General features: G+C 51.2%; 1 protein-coding gene across 3 annotated transcripts in view; it reads left to right on the top strand.

Annotated features, from left to right (window-relative positions):
* Positions 1-23,268, top strand: part of LOC140405387 (glutaminase kidney isoform, mitochondrial-like) — a 121,171-nt gene that overhangs the window by 53,510 nt on the left and 44,393 nt on the right. For 2 of the 3 annotated variants that reach the window (XM_072493725.1, XM_072493723.1), the window contains 4 exons: positions 173-231; positions 12,294-12,326; positions 14,722-14,780; positions 16,724-16,790. In XM_072493725.1, coding sequence (XP_072349826.1) covers positions 173-231; positions 12,294-12,326; positions 14,722-14,780; positions 16,724-16,790 — 218 coding nt within the window. The remainder of the gene's footprint in view (positions 1-172; positions 232-12,293; positions 12,327-14,721; positions 14,781-16,723; positions 16,791-23,268) is intronic. The other variant, XM_072493724.1, reaches the window with a different exon arrangement.

Below are 23,268 nucleotides of genomic sequence, written 5' to 3'. Positions count from 1 at the left end.
CACTCGCTGCATTTTCCGTCCCAGTCTCCATTGCAACAGGCCCAGAAAATTCTTCCAGATGTCAAAGTACAGTTTAAGAAAAAGAAACGTTGCTTAATTTCGATTCCTTTCAAATTTCACAACTTCTGAATCACTTCATACTGCTAATCTAAACGTTTTGTTTTCTCTCCAGATAAACCCCATAATCCCATGGTAAATGCAGGGGCAATTGTTGTTACCTCACTTATCAAGGTAAGATAGCAACTGGGACGGAGATTGATGAACCGATGACAGCAGACCAGAGCATCCTACAATTGAACGGCCTCGCCACGCCCGGCTCGTGATGCGACAAGGCCGGTAAATCCCGCGAGAGGCCTCTCGCGAGATCTAACGAGATTTCGCAAGACGTCACGTTCTGGATTTCGGCCTCGCTGGGTGAGACCCAGATTAACATATTTAAATGAGCCGTTCGGCTCGTTTAACTATGTCTGCGCATGATTCTCCCGGGGCCTGGGAACTAACACCCGCGCCTGGGAGACCTCGCCATGGCAACGTTGAGTACGGTCAATACAAAGGCACCTGGGGAGGGGGGGGGGAAGTCTCAGGCCATTGGAGGCACCCCCAGGTGGTCAAGCTCTGGGAAGGGTGGTACCCTGGCACTCTGGTTGGCATCGGGGCACACTGGCACCGCCAGCTGGCCACCTTGGCACTGCCACCTGGACATCCTGGCAGTGCCACCCTGGAACTGCTGGGGTACCCAGGTGGCACTGCCAGGCTGGTGGGGGCACTGCCAGGGTGCCAGGCTGCAGTGCCAAGGTGCCCGGGTTCCAGGGATCGGGCCCAGGGTGTCCTTCCCTTAAGAGGTGGGGTGAGGGGTGCTCAAAGACCCCCTAAGAGGTCAATTGAGGCAGTGGAGGCATCTGGAGGCCGCGGTGGGGTGTCCGAGGAGGCTGAGAGATCGGGGCGCTCCTGAGGTAAGTGTGACTTTAGTACGCCAAAGAAAAGGACAGAGTCTTGTTTGATAACGGGGTCATTCCCGGCACTGTGGGACTGCTTTTTTGCACGTTCTATCAAGCCCAAAGTATAGGGAAAATGGTCTGTTGTATTAAAATACAAACATTTTATAAATCTCTGGGCAGTCAAGATAACCACCCTAGTCTCTCCAATGAAGGGACACACACGCTCTGTCACATCACTGACGCTCTGGAAAGTCTCACTGTCCCTGGGCTGGGAAATCATTCACGGTTTCTGCCCCCTGGTTAACCCCGTCCCCTCCATCCTCACTCCAACATGTGCTGCGCGGAGCGGAGATTAGCTAAATCATCAGAAGCTGCATTTTAAACTAGGACCTTCCTGCTCGTTAAACTGATCCAAAATCTAAAGATCATCAGTGGGAGGAATTGTGAGAAATTTGCTAATTTTTCACTTTTTAATGCGGCTTTTGTCAATCTCTATTTTAAACACACCTCAACAAAACTGTGGCGTAAGACTGTTTTCCATTTAGACAGAGTGACAAGTGCACACATTAGAGAAGGGTAAATACATTCAGTAGGATGCTGACACAACCGGCATTTAGTCAGGATATAACGCCTAGCAATCGACATTGCACAATTCCTATAAAAACACAAAGCTTTGTCTTCACTGCTAGACCTCGGCTGCACATCCCCATCACCACGGCAATCTTTAAGTTCCAAAGCTCATTTGTATTTCATTTCACACTGGCTGGGCAATGTTAAACACATTATAGTCGTGCTTGAGTAAAACCCAATTCCTCTTTTACACCCAGTTACGGTCCTTTAATTCAGGGTCAATTGTTCAGTTCGATACTATGATATATTGTGCAACTGCTTCAGGGACTGGATTTGGATTGGTCCAGGGCCTGTGGGGAAATGGTGACATAATAATAATCTTTATAGTCACAAGTAGGCTCCATTAACACTGCAATGAAGTGACTGTGAAAAGCCCCTAGTCGCCACATTCCGGCGCCTGTTCGGGTACACTGAGGGAGAATTCAGAATGTCCAATTCACCAAAAACACGGGCGAGATTCTCCGACCCCCCGCCGGGTCGGAGAATCGTCGGGGGCTGGCGTGAATCCCGCCCCCGCCGGTTGCCAAAGTCTCGAATCCCGCCCCCGCCGGTTGCCAAAGTCTCCGGCACCAGAGATTCGGCGGGGGCGGGAATCGGGCCGCGCCGGTTGGCGGGCCCCCCCCCCTCGATTCTCCGGCCCGGATGGGCCGAAGTCCCGCCGCTAAAATGCCTGTCCCGCCGGCGTAAATTAAACCACCTTTTGAACGGCGGGACAAGGCGGCGTGGGCGGGCTCCGGGGTCCTGGGGGGGGGGGCGCGGGGCGATCTGGCCCCGGGGGGTGCCCCCACGGTGGCCTGGCCCGCGATCGGGGCCCACCGATCTGCGGGCGGGCTTGTGCCGTGGGGGCACTCTTTCCCTTCCGCCTCCGCCACGGTCTCCACCATGGCGGAGGCAGAAGAGACTCGCCCCACTGCGCATGCGCGGGAATGCCGTCAGCGGCCGCTGACGCTCCCGCGCATGCGCCGCCCGGAGATGTCATTTCTGCGCCAGCTGGCGGGGCACCAAAGGCCTTTCCCGCCAGCTGGCGGGGCGGAAATTCGTCCGCCGCCGTCCTAGCCCCTCAATGTTGGGGCTCGGCCCCCAAAGATGCGGAGCATTCCGCACCTTTGGGGCGGCGCGATGCCCGTCCGATTTGCGCCGTTTTGGGCGCCAGTCGGCGGACATCGCGCCGTTTCCGGAGAATTTTGCCCCACGTCTTCCAGGACTTGTGGGAGGAAACCGGAGTGCCCGGAGGAAACCCACGCAGACACGGGGAGAACGTGCAGACTCCGCACAGACAGTGACCCAGCGGGGAATCGAACCCGGGACCCTGGCAATGAGAAGCAACAGTGCTAACCACTGTGTTACCGTGCCGCCCAGTGGTATTGCTGCTGGACTGATAATCCAGAAATCTAGGGTTTGCATCCCACCACTGCACACTAACTTCATACAAATCTGGAATTAAGAGTCTAATGATGGCCATGAAACCATTGTCGATTGCAGTAAAAACCCAACGGGCTCACTAATGCCCTTTAAAATCCGCCATGCTCACCTGGTCAGGCTGACGTAACTTCCGATCTGCAGAAATGTGGGTGACTCCGATGGCCGAGCAAGACACTGAGTTTCGTCAAACTGCTAAAAAGCCAATAAAAACGGAAACTGGATCAGACTGGGCACTGGGAACGACAATAGAAAATCCTGCAAAGTCCTCCTTTCTAACCTCTGGGAGCTTGTGCCAAAACTGGGAGAGCTGTCCCACAGTCTGACATACACAGGGACTGGGATTCTTCAAAATGGTGGCTAGGTGTTGACGCCGGCAGCAATGGGCCACTTGGCCCAGCGATTCTGTGGCCCACAGGGGGCCAGCACAGTGCCGGAGTGCTCCACACAGCTCTGGCTGCCGATTCACGGCCCTGCACTTCCGTCCGCGGGTCTGCGCAGGCGCACGGCGGTCGCTTCAGCGCTGGCCCCGCGCGACATGGCTAACCCACACAGCGGGCCGGCGCCCCCCCCCCCCCAGATCGCGTGCGCCTGCCGATCGTTGGCCACCGATCACGGGCCTGGCCATCGTGGCAGTCTCCCCCCCCCCAGAGGCTGATCCCCCTGCCCCCCTCACCAGGACGGCCACCGCAACCGCGATGCCGAGCTCCCGCCGGGTGGAACCATACGGGAACCACGCCGGCAGGAACTCGGCCGGTCGACCGCGGAGAATCGTTGCGAGGGCCTCATTCAACGGCTCCCGAATGGCACTGTGTTGACCGCGGGCGCGCATCTGGCGCCGATTCTCCGGTCGCCGGAGGTTCGCGTCCCCGCGTTGGACCCGATGGCGGGTCTGACCCCCTATTCTCCGCCCTCAGCTTGATTTCGGCACGGAGGTTTGGAGAATCCTAGCCAGGGAATCATACCTTACAGATCATGGGCGAAATTCTCCGGAAACGGCGCGATGTCCGCCGACCGGCGCCCAAAACGGCGCAAATCAGTCGGGTATCGCGCCGCCCCAAAGGTGCGGAATGCTCTGCATCTTTGGGGACCGAGCCCCAACCTTAAGGGGCTAGGCCCGCGCCGGACTGATTTCCGCCCCGCCAGCTGGCGGAAAAGGCCTTTGGTGCCCCGCCAGCTGGCGCGGAAATGACATCTCCGGGCGGCGCATGCGCGGGAGCGACAGCGGCCGCTGACAGTTTCCCGCGCATGCGCAGTGGAGGGAGTCTCTTCCGCCTCCGCCATGGTGGAGACCGTGGCGAAGGCGGAAGGGAAAGAGCGCCCCCACGGCACAGGCCCGCCCGCGGATCGGTGGGCCCCGATCGCGGGCCAGGCCACCGTGGGGGCACCCCCCGGGGCCAGATCGCCCCGCGCCCCCCCCAGGACCCCGCAGCCCGCCCGCGCCGCCTTTTCCCGCCGGTAAGAGAGGTGGTTTAATCCACACCAGCGGGACAGGCATTCTAGCAGCGGGACTTTGGCCCATTCGGGCCGGAGAATCGCGGGGGGGGGGGCCAACCGGCGTGGCGCGATTCCCGCCCCCGCCGAATATCCGGTGCCGGAGAATTCGGCAACCGGTGGAGGCGGGATTCACGGCAGCCCCCGGCGATTCTCCAACCCGGCGGGGGGGTCGGAGAATCTCGCCCCATGTCCCAGTTAACACCATCAGCATTCCTGGATATGTTCTGACCTAGCAGAGGAGGCAGCACATTGGGATACAGTCGGGAGAGTGTTGCCTCAACATCAACTCAAGCCCCCATGATGTCTCACGGCATCAGGAAAGCAAGGAGATTTTCTGCTGACTCCCACATATTCCATCCCCCACCCCCACCACGTCGAACACGACTGGAGGAAGCACTGTGAGTGGGAAGGGTGCAGAATGTACTTTGCGTGGGGACTTCATGTTCATGACCAAGAATGGTTCAGTAGCTCCACCACTGAGCGAGATAGCTGAGTCCCAAAGGACATCACTGCTAAACGAGGCCTGGTGGTGAAGGAATCAACAAGAGGGAAAAATAATATCATCATAATATAATAATAATTGCTTATTGTCACAAGTAGGCTTCAATGAAGTTACTGTGAAAAACCCCTAGTCGCCACATTCCGGCGCCTGTTCGGGGAGGCCGGTGCGGGAATTGAACTGTGCTGCTGCCTTGTTTTGCATTACAAGCCAGCTGTTTAGCGTATTGTGCTAAACCAGCCCCAAATAAAACATACTTGACCTCATCCTCACCAACCTGCCTGCCAGAGAGGCATCGGTCCATCACCGTACTGGTAGGAGTGACCTCTGCACATTCCTTGTGGCGATCAAGTCCCATCTTCACATCGAGGTGTTTTTCAAACCTTTTTTCCCCCGGGACCCACTTTTGCCAACCCACCAACCTTCGCGACCCACGCCGGCCGACCTTCGCGACCCACGCCGGCCGACCTTCGCGACCCACGCCGGCCGACCTTCGCGACCCACGCCGGCCGACCTTCGCGACCCACGCCGGCCGACCTTCGCGACCCACGCCGGCCGACCTTCGCGACCCACGCCGGCCGACCTTCGCGACCCACGCCGGCCGACCTTCGCGACCCACGCCGGCCGACCTTCGCGACCCACGCCGGCCGACCTTCGCGACCCACGCCGGCCGACCTTCGCGACCCACGCCGGCCGACCTTCGCGACCCACGCCGGCCGACCTTCGCGACCCACGCCGGCCGACCTTCGCGACCCACGCCGGCCGACCTTCGCGACCCACGCCGGCCGACCTTCGCGACCCACGCCGGCCGACCTCTGCTACACACGCCACGTTCGCTTACCTTTAATGTGAAAAGGGAGCCTGCTTGGTCTTCACAATCTTACTCCAGCTTGACAGGAGGAGGGGGCAATGCACATCAGGGGCAGACTTCAGCCAGCTCCTTTGTGCCGTCTTCATCTTTGTGAGAACAGAAAATCCAACCTCGCACATGTAGGTCATTGTGAAGGGCAATAGCAACAAAATGCTTGTTTTACTCAGCAGTGGATACTCCTGGGAGATGCTACTCCAGAATGCTGACAGCCTCATGGACTTCTGGTGTGTTTTAAATGTGGTATGACAGGTCCAGTACAGCAATGCAGTCTTTTAACTTGGAGTCAGCTTTTTAAAAAAAATATATATTTTATTAAGTTTTCAAACAGAACTTTTCCACTTTACAAATCAACATAAAAATAGCACAATAACTGATAAATAACATTATTTAAATAAAATAGTGAACTAACAAAGTAACAAAAAATAGTGCTCCCCCCCCCCCGCCCCCCCTGGGCTGCTGCTGCTGGCGATCTATTTTCCCTTAACGTTCCGCGAGGTAGTCGAGGAACGGTTGCCACCGCCTGGAGAACCCCTGAGCCGATCCTCTCAGCGCAAACTTCATCCGTTCCAGTTTTATGAACCCTGCCATATCGTTTATCCAGGCCTCCAGTCCGGGGGGTTTCGCCTCCTTCCACATGAGTAAGTCATTGGCAAGTCATGTTGCAGCTGTATAGAACCTTAGTTCGGCCACACTTGGAGTACAGTGTTCAATTCTGGTCGCCACACTACCAGAAGGATGTGGAGGCTTTAGAGAGGGTGCAGAAGAGATTTACCAGAATGTTGCCTGGTATGGAGGGCATTAGCTATGAGGAGCGGTTGAATAAACTCGGTTTGTTCTCACTGGAACGAAGGAGGTTGAGGGGCGACCTGATAGAGGTCTACAAAATTATGAGGGGCATAGACAGAGTGGATAGTCAGAGGCTTTTCCCCAGGGTAGAGGGGTCAATTACTAGGGGGCATAGGTTTAAGTGAGAGGGGCAAAGTTTAGAGTAGATGTACGAGGCAAGTTTTTTACGCAGAGGGTAGTGGGTGCCTGGAACTCGCTACCGGAGGAGGTGGTGGAAGCAGGGACGATAGGGACATTTAAGGGGCATCTTGACAAATATATGAATAGGATGGGAATAGAAGGATACGGACCCAGGAAGTGTAGAAGATTGTAGTTTAGTCGGGCAGTATGGTCGGCACGGGCTTGGAGGGCCGAAGGGCCTGTTCCTGTGGTGTACATTTCTTTGTTCTTTGTTCTTTGTTGAGTAGGATCCTGCGCCGGGCTACTAGGGACGCAAAGGCCACGGCATCGGCCTCTTTCGCCTTTTGCACTCCCGGCTCTTCCGCTACCCCAAATATCGCCAACCCCCAGCCTGGCTTGACCCGGACCTTCACCACCTTTGAGATCACCTTTGCCACTCCCCTCCAGTACTCATCCAGTGCCGGACATGACCAGAACATCTGTGTGTGCTTCGCCGGGCTTCCCCCGCACCTCCCGCACCTGTCCTCCACTCCGAAGAACATGCTTAGTCTTGCTCCCGTCATGTGTGCTCTGTGTAGAACCTTGAATTGTATCAGGCTAAGCCTGGCACACGAGGAAGAGGAATTTACCCTACTTAGGGCATCAGCCCACAGACCCTCCTCAATCTCCTCCCCCAGCTCTTCTTCCATTTTCCCTTCAGCTCCTCTACCATCGCCTCCCCCTCGTCTCTCATCTCCTGATATATTTTGGACACTTTGCCCGTCCCGACCCATACCCCGGAGATCACTATCTTGGATCCCCTGTGTCGGGAGCAGCGGAAATTCCCTCACCTGTTGCCTCGTAAACGCCCTCACTTGCATGTATCTAAAATTATTCCCCGGGGGCAACTCATACTTTTCCTCCAGCGCTCCCAGGCTCGCAAACGTCCCGTCAATAAACAAATCTCTCAATCTCCTAATTCCTGCCCGTTGCCAGCTCTGGAACTCTCCATCCATCTTTCCTGGGACAAACCTATGGTTGTTCCTGATCGGGGACCACACCGAGGCACCCGTCACCCACCTGTGTCGCCTCCATTGCCCCCAGATCCTTAAGGTTGCCACCACCACTGGGTTTGTGGTATACCTTTTCGGGGAGAGCGGCAGCGGCGCCGTCACCAGCGCCTTTAGACTCGTTCCTTTACAGGACGCCATCTCCAGCTTCTACTTGGAGTCAGCTCTAAGTTAATAACTGATTCTGGGGTCTCAACCTCAAAAGGAATTTTTCACCCACCACTTGTCTTTCAAAATCTGAAACTTCTCTAATTTGCCAGTACTTCCCTACGTATAACACACATGGGCTTTGCATCCTTATTTGCATTGGCACAATTGACAAAACCATACCTTCAAGAAATAATCTTTATACTGCTTCGTTCCCAAGTTAAGTTTCTGCTTTGTAGGCTGTAAACCAAAGGCTCTGGAGCTCTGGACAGAGCTAACACTAGCACTGCTCTGTCCTGCTACAGACTCTCCTGAGCAGCTCTCTCCAGCAGATTCTGTTGTGAGATCCTGTCCAGCAGGTACACTGCCTAGTTGAGTCTCTGGCTGTCTCTTGATCCACCTAACCCGCACAGCTTTGGACTGTGGGAGGAAACCGGAGCGCCCGGAGGAAACCCTCGCACACACGGGGAGAACGTGCCGACTCCGCACAGACAGTGACCCAAGCCAGAATCGAACCTGGGACCCTGGAGCTGTGAGGCAGCAGTGCTAACCACTGTGCCACTGTACCACCCTCAGAGCTAAGACAGAGCTCAGCAATTCCACAACCAATGGTCAGATCAAAGCTCTGCAGCCCTGCCACATCCAGCCGTGAATGGTGGTGGACAATTAACCAATTATCCAATGTGGAATGCCCTACCTGCAACAGTAGTGAACTTGCCAACATTGAGGGCATTGAAAAGTTTATTGGATAAGCATATGGATGATAATGGCATAGTGTAGGTTAGATGGCTTTTGTTTCGGTGCAACATCGTGGGCCGAAGGGCCTGTACTGCGCTGTGTCGTTCTATGTTCTAACTCACCGGAGGAGGAGGCTCCACAAATATCCCCATCCTCAATGATGGAGGAGCCCAGCCCGTGTGTAAAAGACCAGGCTGAGGCATTCGCAACAATCCTCAGCCAGAAGTGCCGAGTGGATGATCCGTCTCGGTCTCCTCCGGAGGTCCCCAGCATCACAGATGTCAGTCTTCAGCCAATTCGATTCACTCCACGTGATATCAAGAAACGGCTGAAGGTAATGGATACTGCAAAGGCCATGGGTCCTGACAATAGTACTGAAGACTTGTGCCCCAGAACTTGCCGCACCCCTAGCCAAGCTGTTCCAGTACAGCTGCAACACTGGCATCTACCCGGCAATGTGGTAAATTGCCCAGGTGTGTCCTGTACACAAAAAACAGGACAAATCCAACCCAGCCAATTGCCCAGGTGCTCTCCCATCAAAATCAGGATGGCGCGTGTCTTGAAGGGGAACCTCCAGGTGGTGGGGTTCCCAGGTACCTGCTGCTCTTGTCCTTCGAGATGGTAGAGGTCGTGGGTTTGGAAGGTGCTGTCTAAGGAGCCTTGGTGAGTTCCTGCAGTGGATCAGTCTACTCTCCATCATCAGTAAAGTGATGGAAGGACTCATCAATAGTGCTATCATGCGGCACTTACTCAGCAATATCCTGCTCACGGACACTCAGTTTGGGTTCCGCCAGGTCACTCAGCTCCTGACCGCATTATAGCCTTGGTTCAAACATGGACAACAGAGCTGAATGCCAGAGGTGAGGTGAGAGTGACTGTCACTGACCACAAGGCAGCATTTGACCGAGTGTAGAGCCCGAGCTAAACTGGAGTCAGTGGGAATCAGGGGGAAACTCTCCGCTGGTTGGAGTCATACCCGGCACAAAGGAAGATGGTTGTGGTGGTTGGAGGTCAATCATCTCAGCTCCAGAACATCTCTGCAGGAGTTCCTCAGGGTAGTGTCCTCGGCCCAACCATCTTCAGCTGCTTCATCAATGACCTCCCTTCCACCATAAGGTCAGAAATGGGGATGTTTGCGGGTGACTGCACAATGTTCAGCACCATTCACGACTCCTCAGACACTGAAGCAGTCCCTGTCCAAATGCAGCAAGACCTGGACAATATCCAGGCTCGGGGCTGACAAGTGGCAAGTTACATTCGCACCACACAAATGCCAGGCAATGACCATCTTCTCCAAGAGAGGATCTAACCACCGCCCCAAGAGAGGATCTAACCACCGCCCCAAGAGAGGATCTAACCACCGCCCCAAGAGAGGATCTAACCACCGCCCCAAGAGAGGATCTAACCACCGCCCCAAGAGAGGATCTAACCACCGCCCCAAGAGAGGATCTAACCACCGCCCCAAGAGAGGATCTAACCACCGCCCCAAGAGAGGATCTAACCATCGCCCCAAGAGAGGATCTAACCACCGCCCCAAGAGAGGATCTAACCACCGCCCCAAGAGAGGATCTAACCACCGCCCCAAGAGAGGATCTAACCACCGCCCCAAGAGAGGATCTAACCACCGCCCCAAGAGAGGATCTAACCACCGCCCCTTGACATTCAATGACATCACCATTGCTGAATCCACCCACAATCAACATCCTGGGGGTTACCATTGGTCACAAACTGAACTGGACGAGCTACATTGATACTGTGGCTACAAAAGCAGTTGAGACTGAGAATCCTGCGGTGAGTAACTCACCTCCTGACCCCCCAAAGCTTGTCCACCATCTACAAGGACACAAGTCAGGAGTGTGATGGATGAGCGCAGCTCCCACAACACTCAAGAAACTTGACATCATCCAGGACAAAGCAGCCCCGCTTAATTGGCACCCCTTCCACAAACATTCACTCCCTCCACCACCGACACACAGTGGCAGCCGTGTGTACCATCCACAAGATCCACTGCAGCAACTCACCAAGGCTCCTTAAGCAGCACCTTCCAAACCCACGACCTCTACCATCTCGAAGGACAAGAGCAGCAGATACCTGGGAACCCCACCACCTGGAGGTTCCCCTTCAAGACACACGCCATCCTGATTTTGAAATATATCTGCCGCTCCTTCACTGTTGCTGGGCAAAAAGTCTGGAACTCCCTCCCTAACAGCACAGTGGGTGTACCTCCACCACAAGGACTGCAGCGGTTCAAGGAGGCAGCTGACCTTCTCCAGGGCAATTAGGGATGGGCAACAAATGCTGGCCTAATCAGCGATGCCCCAGTCCCATACATGGATTTCGAAAAAGGTAACTGACCCATTTACATTGCGGGTGGCTCCTGCAGCAAACAGGACACTACACTAAATGTGTGTGGACATCAATTCGCCACATCTTTCTCACTTGGTATACATACATTTCTCTGTTGGAGGTGGCGGCTGGGATTCACCGCTATCCCGGCCAAGTGTTGACGCCGGCATCAAAACCGGCGCGAGCGACGCCATCGTCAACGGGCCTCCAGGCCCAGGCGTTCTCCTCTTCCTCGGGCTAGAACGGCGGCGGAATGCTGTGCGCTGCTCCGGCGCCGAAAGCCGGCCTTACACAGCAGGCGCGGGTCCGCATGCACGCCATGACCGTCTCTGCGCCGCCGCATGCGCGTGGTTGCTGTCGCCGCGCTGGGACGGAGCAACATGTCGGCAACCGAACAGCGGGCCTGCGCGGCAGGAAGTAGGCCCCCTCCAGATCGCGGTCGCCCGCAGTTCGGAAGCCCCCGATCGCGGGCCTGGACCCCATGGAGGCCCCCCCTCCACCATGACGTCCACATCAGCCGCGGGTCCGGGCTCCCGCCGGGTGGTACCAGGTCTGAACCATGCCAGCGGGACTCGGCGGAACGTGGCGTGAGTTCGGCCCATCGCGTGTGGAGAATCGCCGTGGGGGCTTATTTCAGCGGCCCTCGACCGGCGCGGCGACGACCGGGCCGCCGCGCTTGCCGCCAATTCTCCGGTCGCCGGATCTGCATTAAACCGTAACACTGCCTGTTCTGTTGTCTCCGATGTACGTGAAAGATCCCACAGCCTGGAGAAGCAGCAGTGTTCCCCCAGGAGTCTAGCCAGTATTTATTCCTCAACCAACAGCTAAAAACAGATTATCTCGTCATTAACAGATTGCTGTTTGTGAGAACTTGCCATGCGCATAATTTGCTGCTGCGCTTCCTACATTACAACAGGGATTACATTTCAAAGTGCATTTCAAATTGGCCGCAAAATGCTTTCGGATGTCCCAAGGTGTTATAGAAATTCAGGTTATCCCTTTTTTTGCTGCATCATTTCTAATTTCTCTCTCGATCTCCTATTATCCGGAGTGCACACCTCTTTCTCTCTCTTTCTCAGCCTGTCAACCACAGGAATAACCTGCAACAAATCGCTGCCCCACTGTCTTTTCACGAACAAAGTGCCCTGTGAAATATTGCTTGTTCTAATCCTCATTTCCTCTTGCATTCGCAGCCTGGAGCAAACAAAGCGGAGAAGTTTGACTGTGTGAGTACTTTGCAAACAGCAGTACAGGAACAACATCAGCGGATTTACCTTGTGGCTCCTTGATCTGACAGGCCACGTACTAACATCTGCTCATCTGATTGGACATGCAGGAATCAAATGTCAAACCCCAAAATATGCATGTGCGAATAGACACTTTCAAATTTAAAAGGGTTGTGCCATTGGGTTGGCAAAAAGGGAATTTTGGGCAAACATTCAGCACTTGCCATATCACATGAACGTACGAATTAGGAGCAAGAGGCCCCTCGAGCCTGCCCTGCTGTTCAATAAGCTTGTGACTGATCTGATTGTGACCTCAGCCGACATTCCTGCCTACTCCCGATACCCTTTCACCCCTTTGCTCATCAAGTAGCTATCTCGCTCTGCCTTAAAAATATTCAAAGTTTCTCCTTCCACTGCCTTTTGAGGAAGAGAGTTCCAAAGACTCTACTTTCTGAGAGAAATAAATGTTTGTCTTTGTCTGAAATGGGTGGCCCCCCTAGTTCTAGATTCTCCAACAAGAGGAAACATCCTCTCCACAAGCACCTGTCAAGACCCCTCAGGATCTTGTATCTTTCAATCAAGTCGCCTCTCACTCTTCGAAACTCCAGTGGATACAAGTTTAGCCTCTCCAACCTGTCCTCATAAGACAACCCGCCCATTCCTGGTATTATTTTCTCTTCTTCTCTGAACTACTTCCAATGCATTTAGGTCTTACCTTAAATAAGAAGACCAATACTGTACACCGTACTCCAGATGTGGTCTCACCAATGCCCTACATATCTGAAGCATAACCTCCCTACTTTTGTAATGAATTCCCCTCACAATAAACATTCTATCAGCTTTGCTAATGACTTGCTGGACCTGTACACCAGCTTTTTGTGATTCATGCACTCAGACATCCAGTTCCCTCTGTACCGAGCTCTGCAATCTCTCACTATTTAGAGAACACGTTTTTTTAATCCTTCCTGCCAAAATGGACATCTCTCACATTTGCCAGATCTTTCCCCACTCACTTCACCTTTCCATATCCCTTTGTAGCCTCCTTATGTCCTCCTCACAATTTACTTTCCTACCTATCTTTGTGCCATCAGCAAATTTAGCAACTGTACCTTCAGTCCCTTCATCCAAGTCATTTATAGAAATGGTAAAGGGTTGAGGCCCCGGCACTGATCACTGTGGCAACGCACTCATTATATCTTGCCAACCAGAAAAGTAGCTAGCCAGTCTTCTGTCTATGCCTATAGACCAGGGGCTGTTTAGCACAGGGCTAAATCGCTGGCTTTGAAAGCAGACCGAGACAGGCCAGCAGCATGGTTCAATTCCCATACCGGCCCCCCTGAACAGGCGCCGGAATGTGGCGACTAGGGGCTTTTCACAGTAACTTCATTGAAGCCTACTTGTGACAATAAGTGATTTTCATTTCATTTCAATATGTTACCCCCATACACCATGAGCTTTTATTTTCCACAATAACTTTTGATGTGGCAGTTCATCAGATGTCTTCTGGAATTCTAAGTGCAGCACATCCACCAGTTCCCCTTTATCCTCAGCACGTGTTACTTCTTCAAAGAATTCCAATACGTTAAACATGATTTCTCTCTCACAAAACCTCTCCAACTATATATTATTGCCAAAATCATGAATTCTTCAACTATGTCAGTGTAGGTGAGTTCCCATGTAATCTGAACACTCAGATTAGACAACTGTTTGGTAATCGCACCCAGCTATCCATTATTCCTTCACAGTGCTGTGCTATGTGGTTCATAGAACATAGAAAAATACAGCACAGAACAGGCCCTTCGGCCCACGATGTTGTGCCGAACCTTTGTCCTAGATTAATCATAGATTATCATAGAATTTACAGTGCAGAAGGAGGCCATTCAGCCCATCGAGTCTGCACCGGCTCTTGGAAAGAGCACCCTACCCAAGGTCAACACCTCCACCCTATCCCCATAACCCAGTAACCCCGCCCAACACTAAGGGCAATTTTGGACACTAAGGGCAATTTATCATGGCCAATCCACCTAACCCGCACATCTTTGGACTGTGAGAAGGAACTGGAGCACCCGGAGGAAACCCACGCACACATTGGCCCACTATGAACACCCATAGCACTGGCTGCTTTTACAACAGTGACAACACCCGCCCTGTTCTTGGTTAGAAGTCTTCCCAACATTCTGATAAATGGGATTTCAAATTTGCATAATCTGATTGGGCACTGCTTAATGCTGATTATACTTTTCAAATTAAAATGATTATAAATCGGACACATTTAAGTCGCAAGCAATGTTTTCTCAACAGGAATTTGTAAAATACTTCCAGTGGCACTAAGGCAAAGCTAAATTCTTACTGAAACAGTAGCCTCGCTCGAAATGTTGTGTTTTTTATTCCACAGGTTATGCACTTTCTTAATAAGATGGCTGGTAATGAATATGTGGGCTTCAGCAATGCCACGTAAGTTCCAAGTTGCTTTCCTGTGTCACCCAAAACCCATGCGGAGCCTCCATTTATAGTTTTGCCCCAAGAACAAGGATTGTTTCATTAGTGGCCTAGTACCGTTCTTTTCGCTGTTGCTCATTTGTACCTCTATCTGAGTGAAAGTTGCTATATAGTGGGCCGGATCTCGAATAACGACGAGTCCGAATACAGGAGGGAGATTGAGAACCTAGTGGAGTGGTGTAGCGACAACAATCCCTCCCTCAATGCCAGCAAAACTAAAGAGCTGGTCATTGCCTTCAGGAAGCAAAGTACTGTACACACCCCTGTCAGCATCAACGGGGCCGAGGTGGAGATGGTTAGCAGTTTCAAATTCCTAGGGGTGCACATCTCCAAAAATCTGTCCTGGTCCATCCACGTCGACGCTACCACCAAGAAAGCACAACAGCGCCTATACTTCCTCAGGAAACTAAGGAAATTCGGCATGTCCACATTGACTCTTACCAACTTTTACAGATGCACCATAGAAAGCATCCTATCGGGCTGCATCACAGCCTGGTATGGCAACTGCTCGGCCCAGGACCGCAAGAAACTTCAGAGAGTCGTGAACACCGCCCAGTCCATCACACGAACCTGCCTCCCATCCATTGACTCCATCTACACCTCCCACTGGGGCTGGTTTAGCACACTGGGCTAAATCGCTGGCTTTTAAAGCAGACCAAGGCAGGCCAGCAGCATGGTTCAATTCCCGTAACAGCCTCCCCGAACAGGCGACGGAATGTGGCGACTAGGGACTTTTCACAGTAACTTCATTTGAAGCCTACTTGTGACAATAAGTGATTTTCATTTAATTTCATTTCATTCACTGCCTGGGGAAAGCGGGCAGTATAATCAAAGATCCCTCCCACCCGGCTTACTCACTCTTCCAACTTCTTCCATCGGGCAGGAGATACAGAAGTCTGAGAACACGCACGAACAGACTCAAAAACAACTTCTTCCCCACTGTCACCAGACTCCTAAACGACCCTCTTATGGACTGACCTCATTAACACTACACCCTGTATGCTTCACCCGATGCCAGTGCTTTTGTAGTTACATTGTATATGTTGTGTTGCCCTATTATGTATTTTCTTTTATTCCCTTTTCTTCCCATGTACTTAATGATCTGTTGAGCTGCTCGCAGAAAAATACTTTTCACTGTACCTCGGTACACGTGACAATAAACAAATCCAATCCAATCCAATCCAATATAAATGAAAGTTTGTTATTTTTCCTATTTTCTCCTCTGACTGAGATGCAGTTCTACAGACTCACGCCATGTTCCCCTATCTTGCCCATTCCTAATACATGTTATGTTGAGTCTTGAGAGTAACATCAGTCAACTCTGTATAGAATGGGGCAGCACGGTGGCACAGTGGCTAGCACTGCTGCCTCACGGCGCCGAGGTGCCAGGTTCGATCCCGGCTCTGGGTCACTGTCCGTGTGGAGTTTGCACATTCTCCCCGTGTCTGCGAGGGTCTCACCCCCCCACAACCCAAAGATGTGCAAGGCTAGGTGGATTGGCCACGCTAAATTGCCCCTTAATTGGAAAAAAAGAGAGAAGGTTAAGGAAGTTGAGCTTGTTTACTTCAGAAGAGATGGCTTTGAGGTGATCAATTGCTCTTTCCTAGGTTACAAAAGAGGCTGCCAAATGAAATCCAGACAAATTGTTTCCTGCGGTGAGGAACTCAAATCCTTGAAGACAGAAGTTAAACGCAAGAGTTAAAACAAAAGAAATCTGGGGTGAAATTTTCGCCCAAAGGGTAATTGAGTTGTGGAGTAAGTTACCAGAGAAAATGACTCCGACTATCCGGTGGGGGGAACATTCGTATTAATTTCTGCTCGACAATTTTAAATGAAGCAAGCATTCCATTGGGTTCTGCAAATAACTAATGTCGCATTTTTTCTTTCCATGGTTTGAGGTTTCAGTCAGAAAAAGAGACGGGAGACAGGAATTTTGCTATTGGATACTACTTGAAAGAAAAGAAGGTACGGTGACAGTCAGCCGGTGGAATGAAATGCCTGTCTGTTCTTCACTAAGTTGCAGAGGGCTTGTTGACATAGAAATGGAGATTTGGGCAGCGTAGTGAGTTTAACTGTATACAGACAGAAAAAAGTAAATTATCCAATACTTGCTATGAGTCAGAACTCTGGATCGTTCCCTCTTTATTTGCTGTGAGACAGGTTTCACAACACTAGCCTCTTCATCGGTGTTCCTTACTGTAGAAATATAAGGTGGAATTTCCCCACTTTGAGACTAAGTGCCGTGACGGAGCGGGAACGTGGAATGTTACCCGTTGCCGCGGCCAACGTCAAATCTACCACCCCGACCTCAATAATGACACACCGTGTTCAGTGGCAGGGCGGACCTGGATGACGCACAATCCACCATTGTGTCCGAGTGCCATATTGGAAAGGCGCCCAACATCACTGGCCCACCATCGAAGAAAGGTGGACCACATAAAAATGAAGGTAGATGGGGCAGCACGGTGGCACAGTGGTTAGCACTGCAGTCTCATGGCGCCGAGGTCCCAGGTTCGATCCCGGCTCTGGGTTACTGTCCGTGTGGAGTTTGCACATTCTCCCCGTGTTTGCGTGGGTTTCACCCCCACAACCCAAAGATGTGCAGGGTAGGTGGATTGGCCACGCTAAATTGCCCCTTGATTTGGAAAAAATGAATTGGGTACTCTAAATTAAAAGAAAAAACATTCTGAGGCTGCAAGATGGACCCCCTCCAGGACACCCAATCTGGAAGGTTCATCTGCAGATGCTTCCCCCGACCCAATGGTGTGGTGTTCCATGGTCCAGGCAGCCACCCAAGACATGTTCAGATGAATCCTGGCATCTGCATGCCACGTTGTTACGAACGTCTTTCACACTGACGTGTTTCTACACCAACACCGCGCAAAATCTGGCATGGGGGTCCGGGCCTTCATTTGCATCTATTAATGGATGCAAATGAGGTTCACGCTTGCCTCCAGCAGGTTTTCCGACCCACCAAAGGGTGGGCACCAACAGAAGATCCTGCTGTAAATTCACACTGGTGTGAAAGTGATTTCTGGGCCTCCTACCATATTCTCCCACCCTGCCTGCCATCAAACATGGTGGCGGAGGCTTGGGAGAATTCCATCCAGAATATAAACGTTCCGTTTTTGCGATGAATGTAAGAAGTTGGTGTATATATATTGTATTTTATATCTGTTGCAGTAATATTATTAAAGAACCTAGGTTAACGTCCAGACTGTGTCTGTTAAAGCTGCAATTAAGAGGTCATAGAGGTGAGGCAATTATTAATTTTAACCGTTTACTTGTTTCGAGACAGATGCCTAAGGCAACATTGTTATGATTGCTGGAAATTCTCTGGAGAGTTGATAATTTATGAGGCGGGATCGCATGTAGTCCTAGTTAAGCAGGTGATGGAATTAATTACATTAAGCAGATGATGTAATTAATGGGAGGAGCCAGGTCTGTCTGTAGTTTTGTAGTCTGCTAAAAGTTGTCACGTTCAACCAAGTTGAGCAGAAGCTTCTGACAAGACAGAATGATTTTCAGGTCACTTTTGAAATGCCTCTCTCTAAAAAGTCTCTACACAAATAAGCAAGTAAACATGTTCTGTTAACTCTATGTAAAAGTGGAATTTGAACTGTATTGGGCTTGCTTGTTTGGAATATTTATAGTAAAGGTATAAGACTTAAGTTTAAGTTTCTCATTGTGTTTAAGAACTGTTTAACTGATAATTGCAAAGCTATTTTCTTTGATGTTAATGTGGTTAATTCTGTGTTGACAAAAAATTTTGTTTTAACATAAAAGATATGTTAGTCAGAGCCATCACCTCTGGGGTGAAGTATCCTGGGCAGGATTCTCCGACCACACGCCGGGTCAGAGAATCGCCGGGGTAGGGAGGGCACGAATCACGCAACGCCGCTCCGACGATTCTGCGGTCACCAGAGAATCGGCGCCAATGGCACCGGCGCGGTTGACGCGCCGCCCGTCGGGGGCCGCTGAATGCGGCCACCCGGGCGATTCTCCGCGCTCGACGGGCCGAATGCCCGCCGAATTCGACCGAGTCCCACTGGTGCCGTTCGCGTGTGGTCCTACCTGGCAGGACCTCGGCGTTCATGCTGCGGGGGCCTTTCTGGTGTGGGGGAGGGGGGATCCAACTCCGGGGGGGCCTCCACATTGGCCAGGCCTACAATCGGGGCCTACCGATCGGTGGGCGGGCTTATCCCGGGGGGGCCTATTTTCCTCCACGCCGGGCCCGTGTCGGGCTCCGCCATGTTGCCCGGGGGCCGGCGAGGAGAAGGCAACCCACGCGCATGCGCAAACTCGCGTCGGCCTTGCTGGCACCCATATCGGCAGCTGGAGCTGCGTGAGGCTCTCCAGTGCCGTGCTGGTCCTCTGTGCGGTGCAGGATCGCTGATCCTAGGGGCCAGATGACACCGTCGTAAAATGCTCCGGCGTTTACGATAGCGTCAACACTGAGCCCCAGGATCGGAGAATCCCGCCCCCTATCTTCACAGTTTTACAAATTTTAAAAAGTGTTTGGGGTTCTTGTATGATATCCTAACAAATGTTGGGGTCTGGTGCGGGATCTTAACAAGATTGGGGGCTCGTCCGGGATTACAAAGCATAATTCCTTGTTTGGCTTGGGATTATTGAACTTCAAGACAGTGAGTGCATAAGGAACAGGTGCTTTCTTTCAGGTGTTGAATTCTGTCAGTTTAAATAAGGAGTGACTTGTGAAATGGCTCTTTCAGTGGCTGAGTGTTTCCTGGGTGTGGAAGAGGTCACTCTGGTTGGTTAAAACAAAGCTTTTGGATTTGGTAGTCAAGCTGTAGTTGACTTTATGTGAAGGGGTGAGGCAGGTGCAGGTAATTCAAGCAATAGTTCAGCATTTAAATTTGCCAGAGACACAGTCTGAATCATTAGAATGAACTAAAATTCAATTACAAACAATTCCCGTACCAACAACTCCCCGATCAGGCGCCAGAATGTGGCGACTAGGGGCTTTTCACAGTAACTTCATTTGAAGCCCACTTGTGACAATAAGCGATTTTCATTCAAAACAAATAGAAATGCAGGAAAAGGAAAGAGCTTCCCAAAAGGGAACTGAAATGAGGAAACTTGAGGTGGAAATGGAAAGATTATCAAGGAAAGAAAGGGATAAGGAAAGAGAGAGAGTGGCAATGGCAGAAGCAAAAGAAACAAAGACCGAATTTGAACGTCAAAAAATGGAACTGCAAAGAAATCATCAATTTAAAATTTTGACGGTCAAGGCAGAATTTGAGGAAAGTTTAGAGAGAGTAGTCCCCCGAGTCAAAAGCATAGTGGGGGTATGTTTAAATATATTCACGCACTGCCAAGTTTTGATGCGTCAGATGTGGAAGCCTTTTGTATCCAATTTGATAAAGTAGCTAAACAATTGAATTGGCCAAACACCGTGTGGGTAGTGTTATGGGCGAGGCGTTTTCAGAACCCCAAAATGTATCACGGAGCTCAACCAACCTCCCCCTTTAATGCTATTGTTGCTTTTCCGAGCACACGGCTTGTTCCCTAGGTGTGGGATCACAATTATGGACACGTGGGTTTTTAAACACAAAACAATGTTTATTCCATGAACTCAACTTAACATCTTAAATAAACATTGGATCTCTTAACACCCCTTACTACAAAGATAACTCAGAAAATATTACAACAGTAAATAATCCCTCAAAATGTTCCTTCAAACTTCCAAGGGACTTAACACCTTTAAACAGAATCACATCAGGTTAAAGGCTTTACTCTTATGAGTTTAAATCATCCAAATGATGCAGAGATAGTCTTTCATGGCAGAGATCCAGCTCACTGCAAAACACAGACACACACCCAGCTCTTTTCCTCCAAACTGAAACTTCAAAATGGCTGAACTGCTCAGCTCCACCCACTCTCTGACATCACTGTTTTCTTAAAGGTACATTGCTTAAACATCCATGTCTTAAAAGTACTCTCACATGACAGTAGTGTTGGTTCAGGGATAGTTGGTAGGTAGAGCGAGTGAAGTGTTTGCATCACAAACAGAGGAGATATCTGGGGATTATGATGAGGTGATAAAATTAATTATAAGTCCATATGAACAGACAGATGTTGAGAAATCTAAGGAAAGATCCAGGTCAGATGTATATAGAATTTGAAAGAAAGAAACAAAATAATTTTGACAGGTGGGTAGGAGCATTAAAAATGGTCGGCGGAGGGGGGGGGGGGGGTGAGAGAGAGGGGGGATCCGACCCCGGGTGGGGGAGGGGCAGGGGGGCCTCCACAGTGGTCTGGCTCGCGATCGGGACCTACCGATCGGCGGGCGTGCTTAGCACCCCCCCCCCCCCCGGGGATATGTTCCTCCGTGCTGGGCCCCTGTAGGTCTCCACCATGTTGCGTCGAGGCCGGCACGGAGAACACCAACAAAGAACAAAGAAATGTACAGCACAGGACCAGGCCCTTCGGCCCTCCAAGCCCGTGCCGACCATGCTGCCCGACTAAACTACAATCTTCTACACTTCCTGGGTCCGTATCCCTCTATTCCCAGCCTATTCATGGATTTGTCAAGATGCCCCTTAAATGTCACTATCGTCCCTGCTTCCACCACCTCCTCCGGTAGCGAGTTCCAGGCACCCACTACCCCCCCATGTAAAAAAACTTGCCTCGTACATCTACTCTAAACCTTGCCCCTCTCACCTTAAACCTATGCCCCCGAGTAATTGACCCCTTTACTCCGGGGAAAAGCCTCTGACTATCCACTCTGTCTATGCCCCTCATAATTTTGTATACCTCTATCAGGTCTCCCCTCAATCTCCGTCGTTCCAGTGAGAACAAACCGAGTTTATTCAACCGCTCCTCATAGCTAATGCCCTCCATACCAGGCAACATCCTGGTAAATCTCTTCTGCACCCTCTCTAAAGCCTCCACATCCTTCTGGTAGTGTGGCGACCAGAATTGAACACAATACTCCAAGTGTGGCCGAACTAAGGTTCTATACAGCTGCAACATGACTTGCCAATTCTTATACTCATGCCCCGGCCAATGAAGGCAAGCATGCCGTATGCCTTCTTGACTACCTTCTCCACCTGTGTTGCCCCTTTCAGTGACCTGTGGACCTGTACACCTAGATCTCTCTGACTTTCAATACTCTTGAGGGTCCTACCATTCACTGTCTATTCCCTACCTGCATTAGACCTTCCAAAATGCATTACCTCACATTTGTCCGGATTAAACTCCATCTGCCATCTCTCCGCCCAAGTCTCCAAACGTCTAAATCCTGCTGTATCCTCTGACAGTCCTCATCGCTATCCGCAATTCCACTAACCTTTGTGTCGTCTGCAAACTTACTAATCAGACCAGTTACATTTTCCTGCAAATCATTTATATTCATCCTTCCATTGCTACTCTCTGCCTTCTATGACCTAGCCAGTTCTGTATCCACCTTGCCAGCTCACCCCTGATCCCGTGTGACTTCACCTTTTGTACTAGTCTACCATGAGGGACCTTGTCAAAGGCCTTACTGAAGTCCAGAGACAACATCCACTGCCCTACCTGCATCAATCATCTTTGTGACCTCCTCGAAAAACTCTATCAAGTTAGTGAGACACAACCTCCCCTTCACAAAACCATGCTGCCTCTCACTAATAAGTCCATTTGCTTCCAAATGGGAGTAGATCCTGTCTCGAAGAATTCTCTCCAGTAATTTCCCCACCACTGAAATAAGGCTCACCGGCCTGTAGTTCCCTGGATTATCCTTGCTACCCTTCTTAAACAGAGGAACAACATTGGCTATTCTCCAGTCCGCCGGGACATCACCTGAAGACAGTGAGGATCCAAAGATTTCTGTCAAGGCCTCAGCAATTTCCTCTCCAGCCTCCTTCAGTATTCTGGGGTAGATCCCATCAGGCCCTGGGGACTTATCTACCTTAATAGTTTTTAAGACGCCCAACACCTCGTCTTTTTGGATCTCAATGTGACCCAGGCTATCTACACACCCTTCTCCAGACTCTACATCTACCAATTCCTTCTCTTTGGTGAGTACTGATGCAAAGTATTCATTTAGTACCTCGCCCATTTCCTCTGGCTCCACACATAGATTCCCTTGCCTATCCTTCAGTGGGCCAACCCTTTCCCTGGCTACCCTCTTGCTTTTTATGTACGTGTAAAAAGCCTTGGGATTTTCCTTAACCCTATTTGCCAATGACTTTTTGTGACCCCTTCTAGCCCTCCTGACTCCTTGCTTAAGTTCCTTCCTACTTTCCTTATATACCACACAGGCTTAGAACATAGAACAATACAGCGCAGTACAGGCCCTTCGGCCCACGATGTTGCACCGAAACAAAAGCCATCCAACCTACACTATGCCATTATCATCCATATGTTTATCCAATAAACTTTTAAATGCCCTCAATGTTGGCGAGTTCACCACTGTAGCAGGTAGGGCATTCCACGGCCT

The sequence above is a fragment of the Scyliorhinus torazame genome, chromosome X (genome assembly GCF_047496885.1).
Source record: "Scyliorhinus torazame isolate Kashiwa2021f chromosome X, sScyTor2.1, whole genome shotgun sequence".
NCBI classification, from domain to species: Eukaryota; Metazoa; Chordata; class Chondrichthyes; order Carcharhiniformes; family Scyliorhinidae; genus Scyliorhinus; species Scyliorhinus torazame.
The sequence above is the reverse complement of the archived record's forward strand: the minus strand, read 5'-3'. Positions and strand labels throughout refer to the sequence as shown.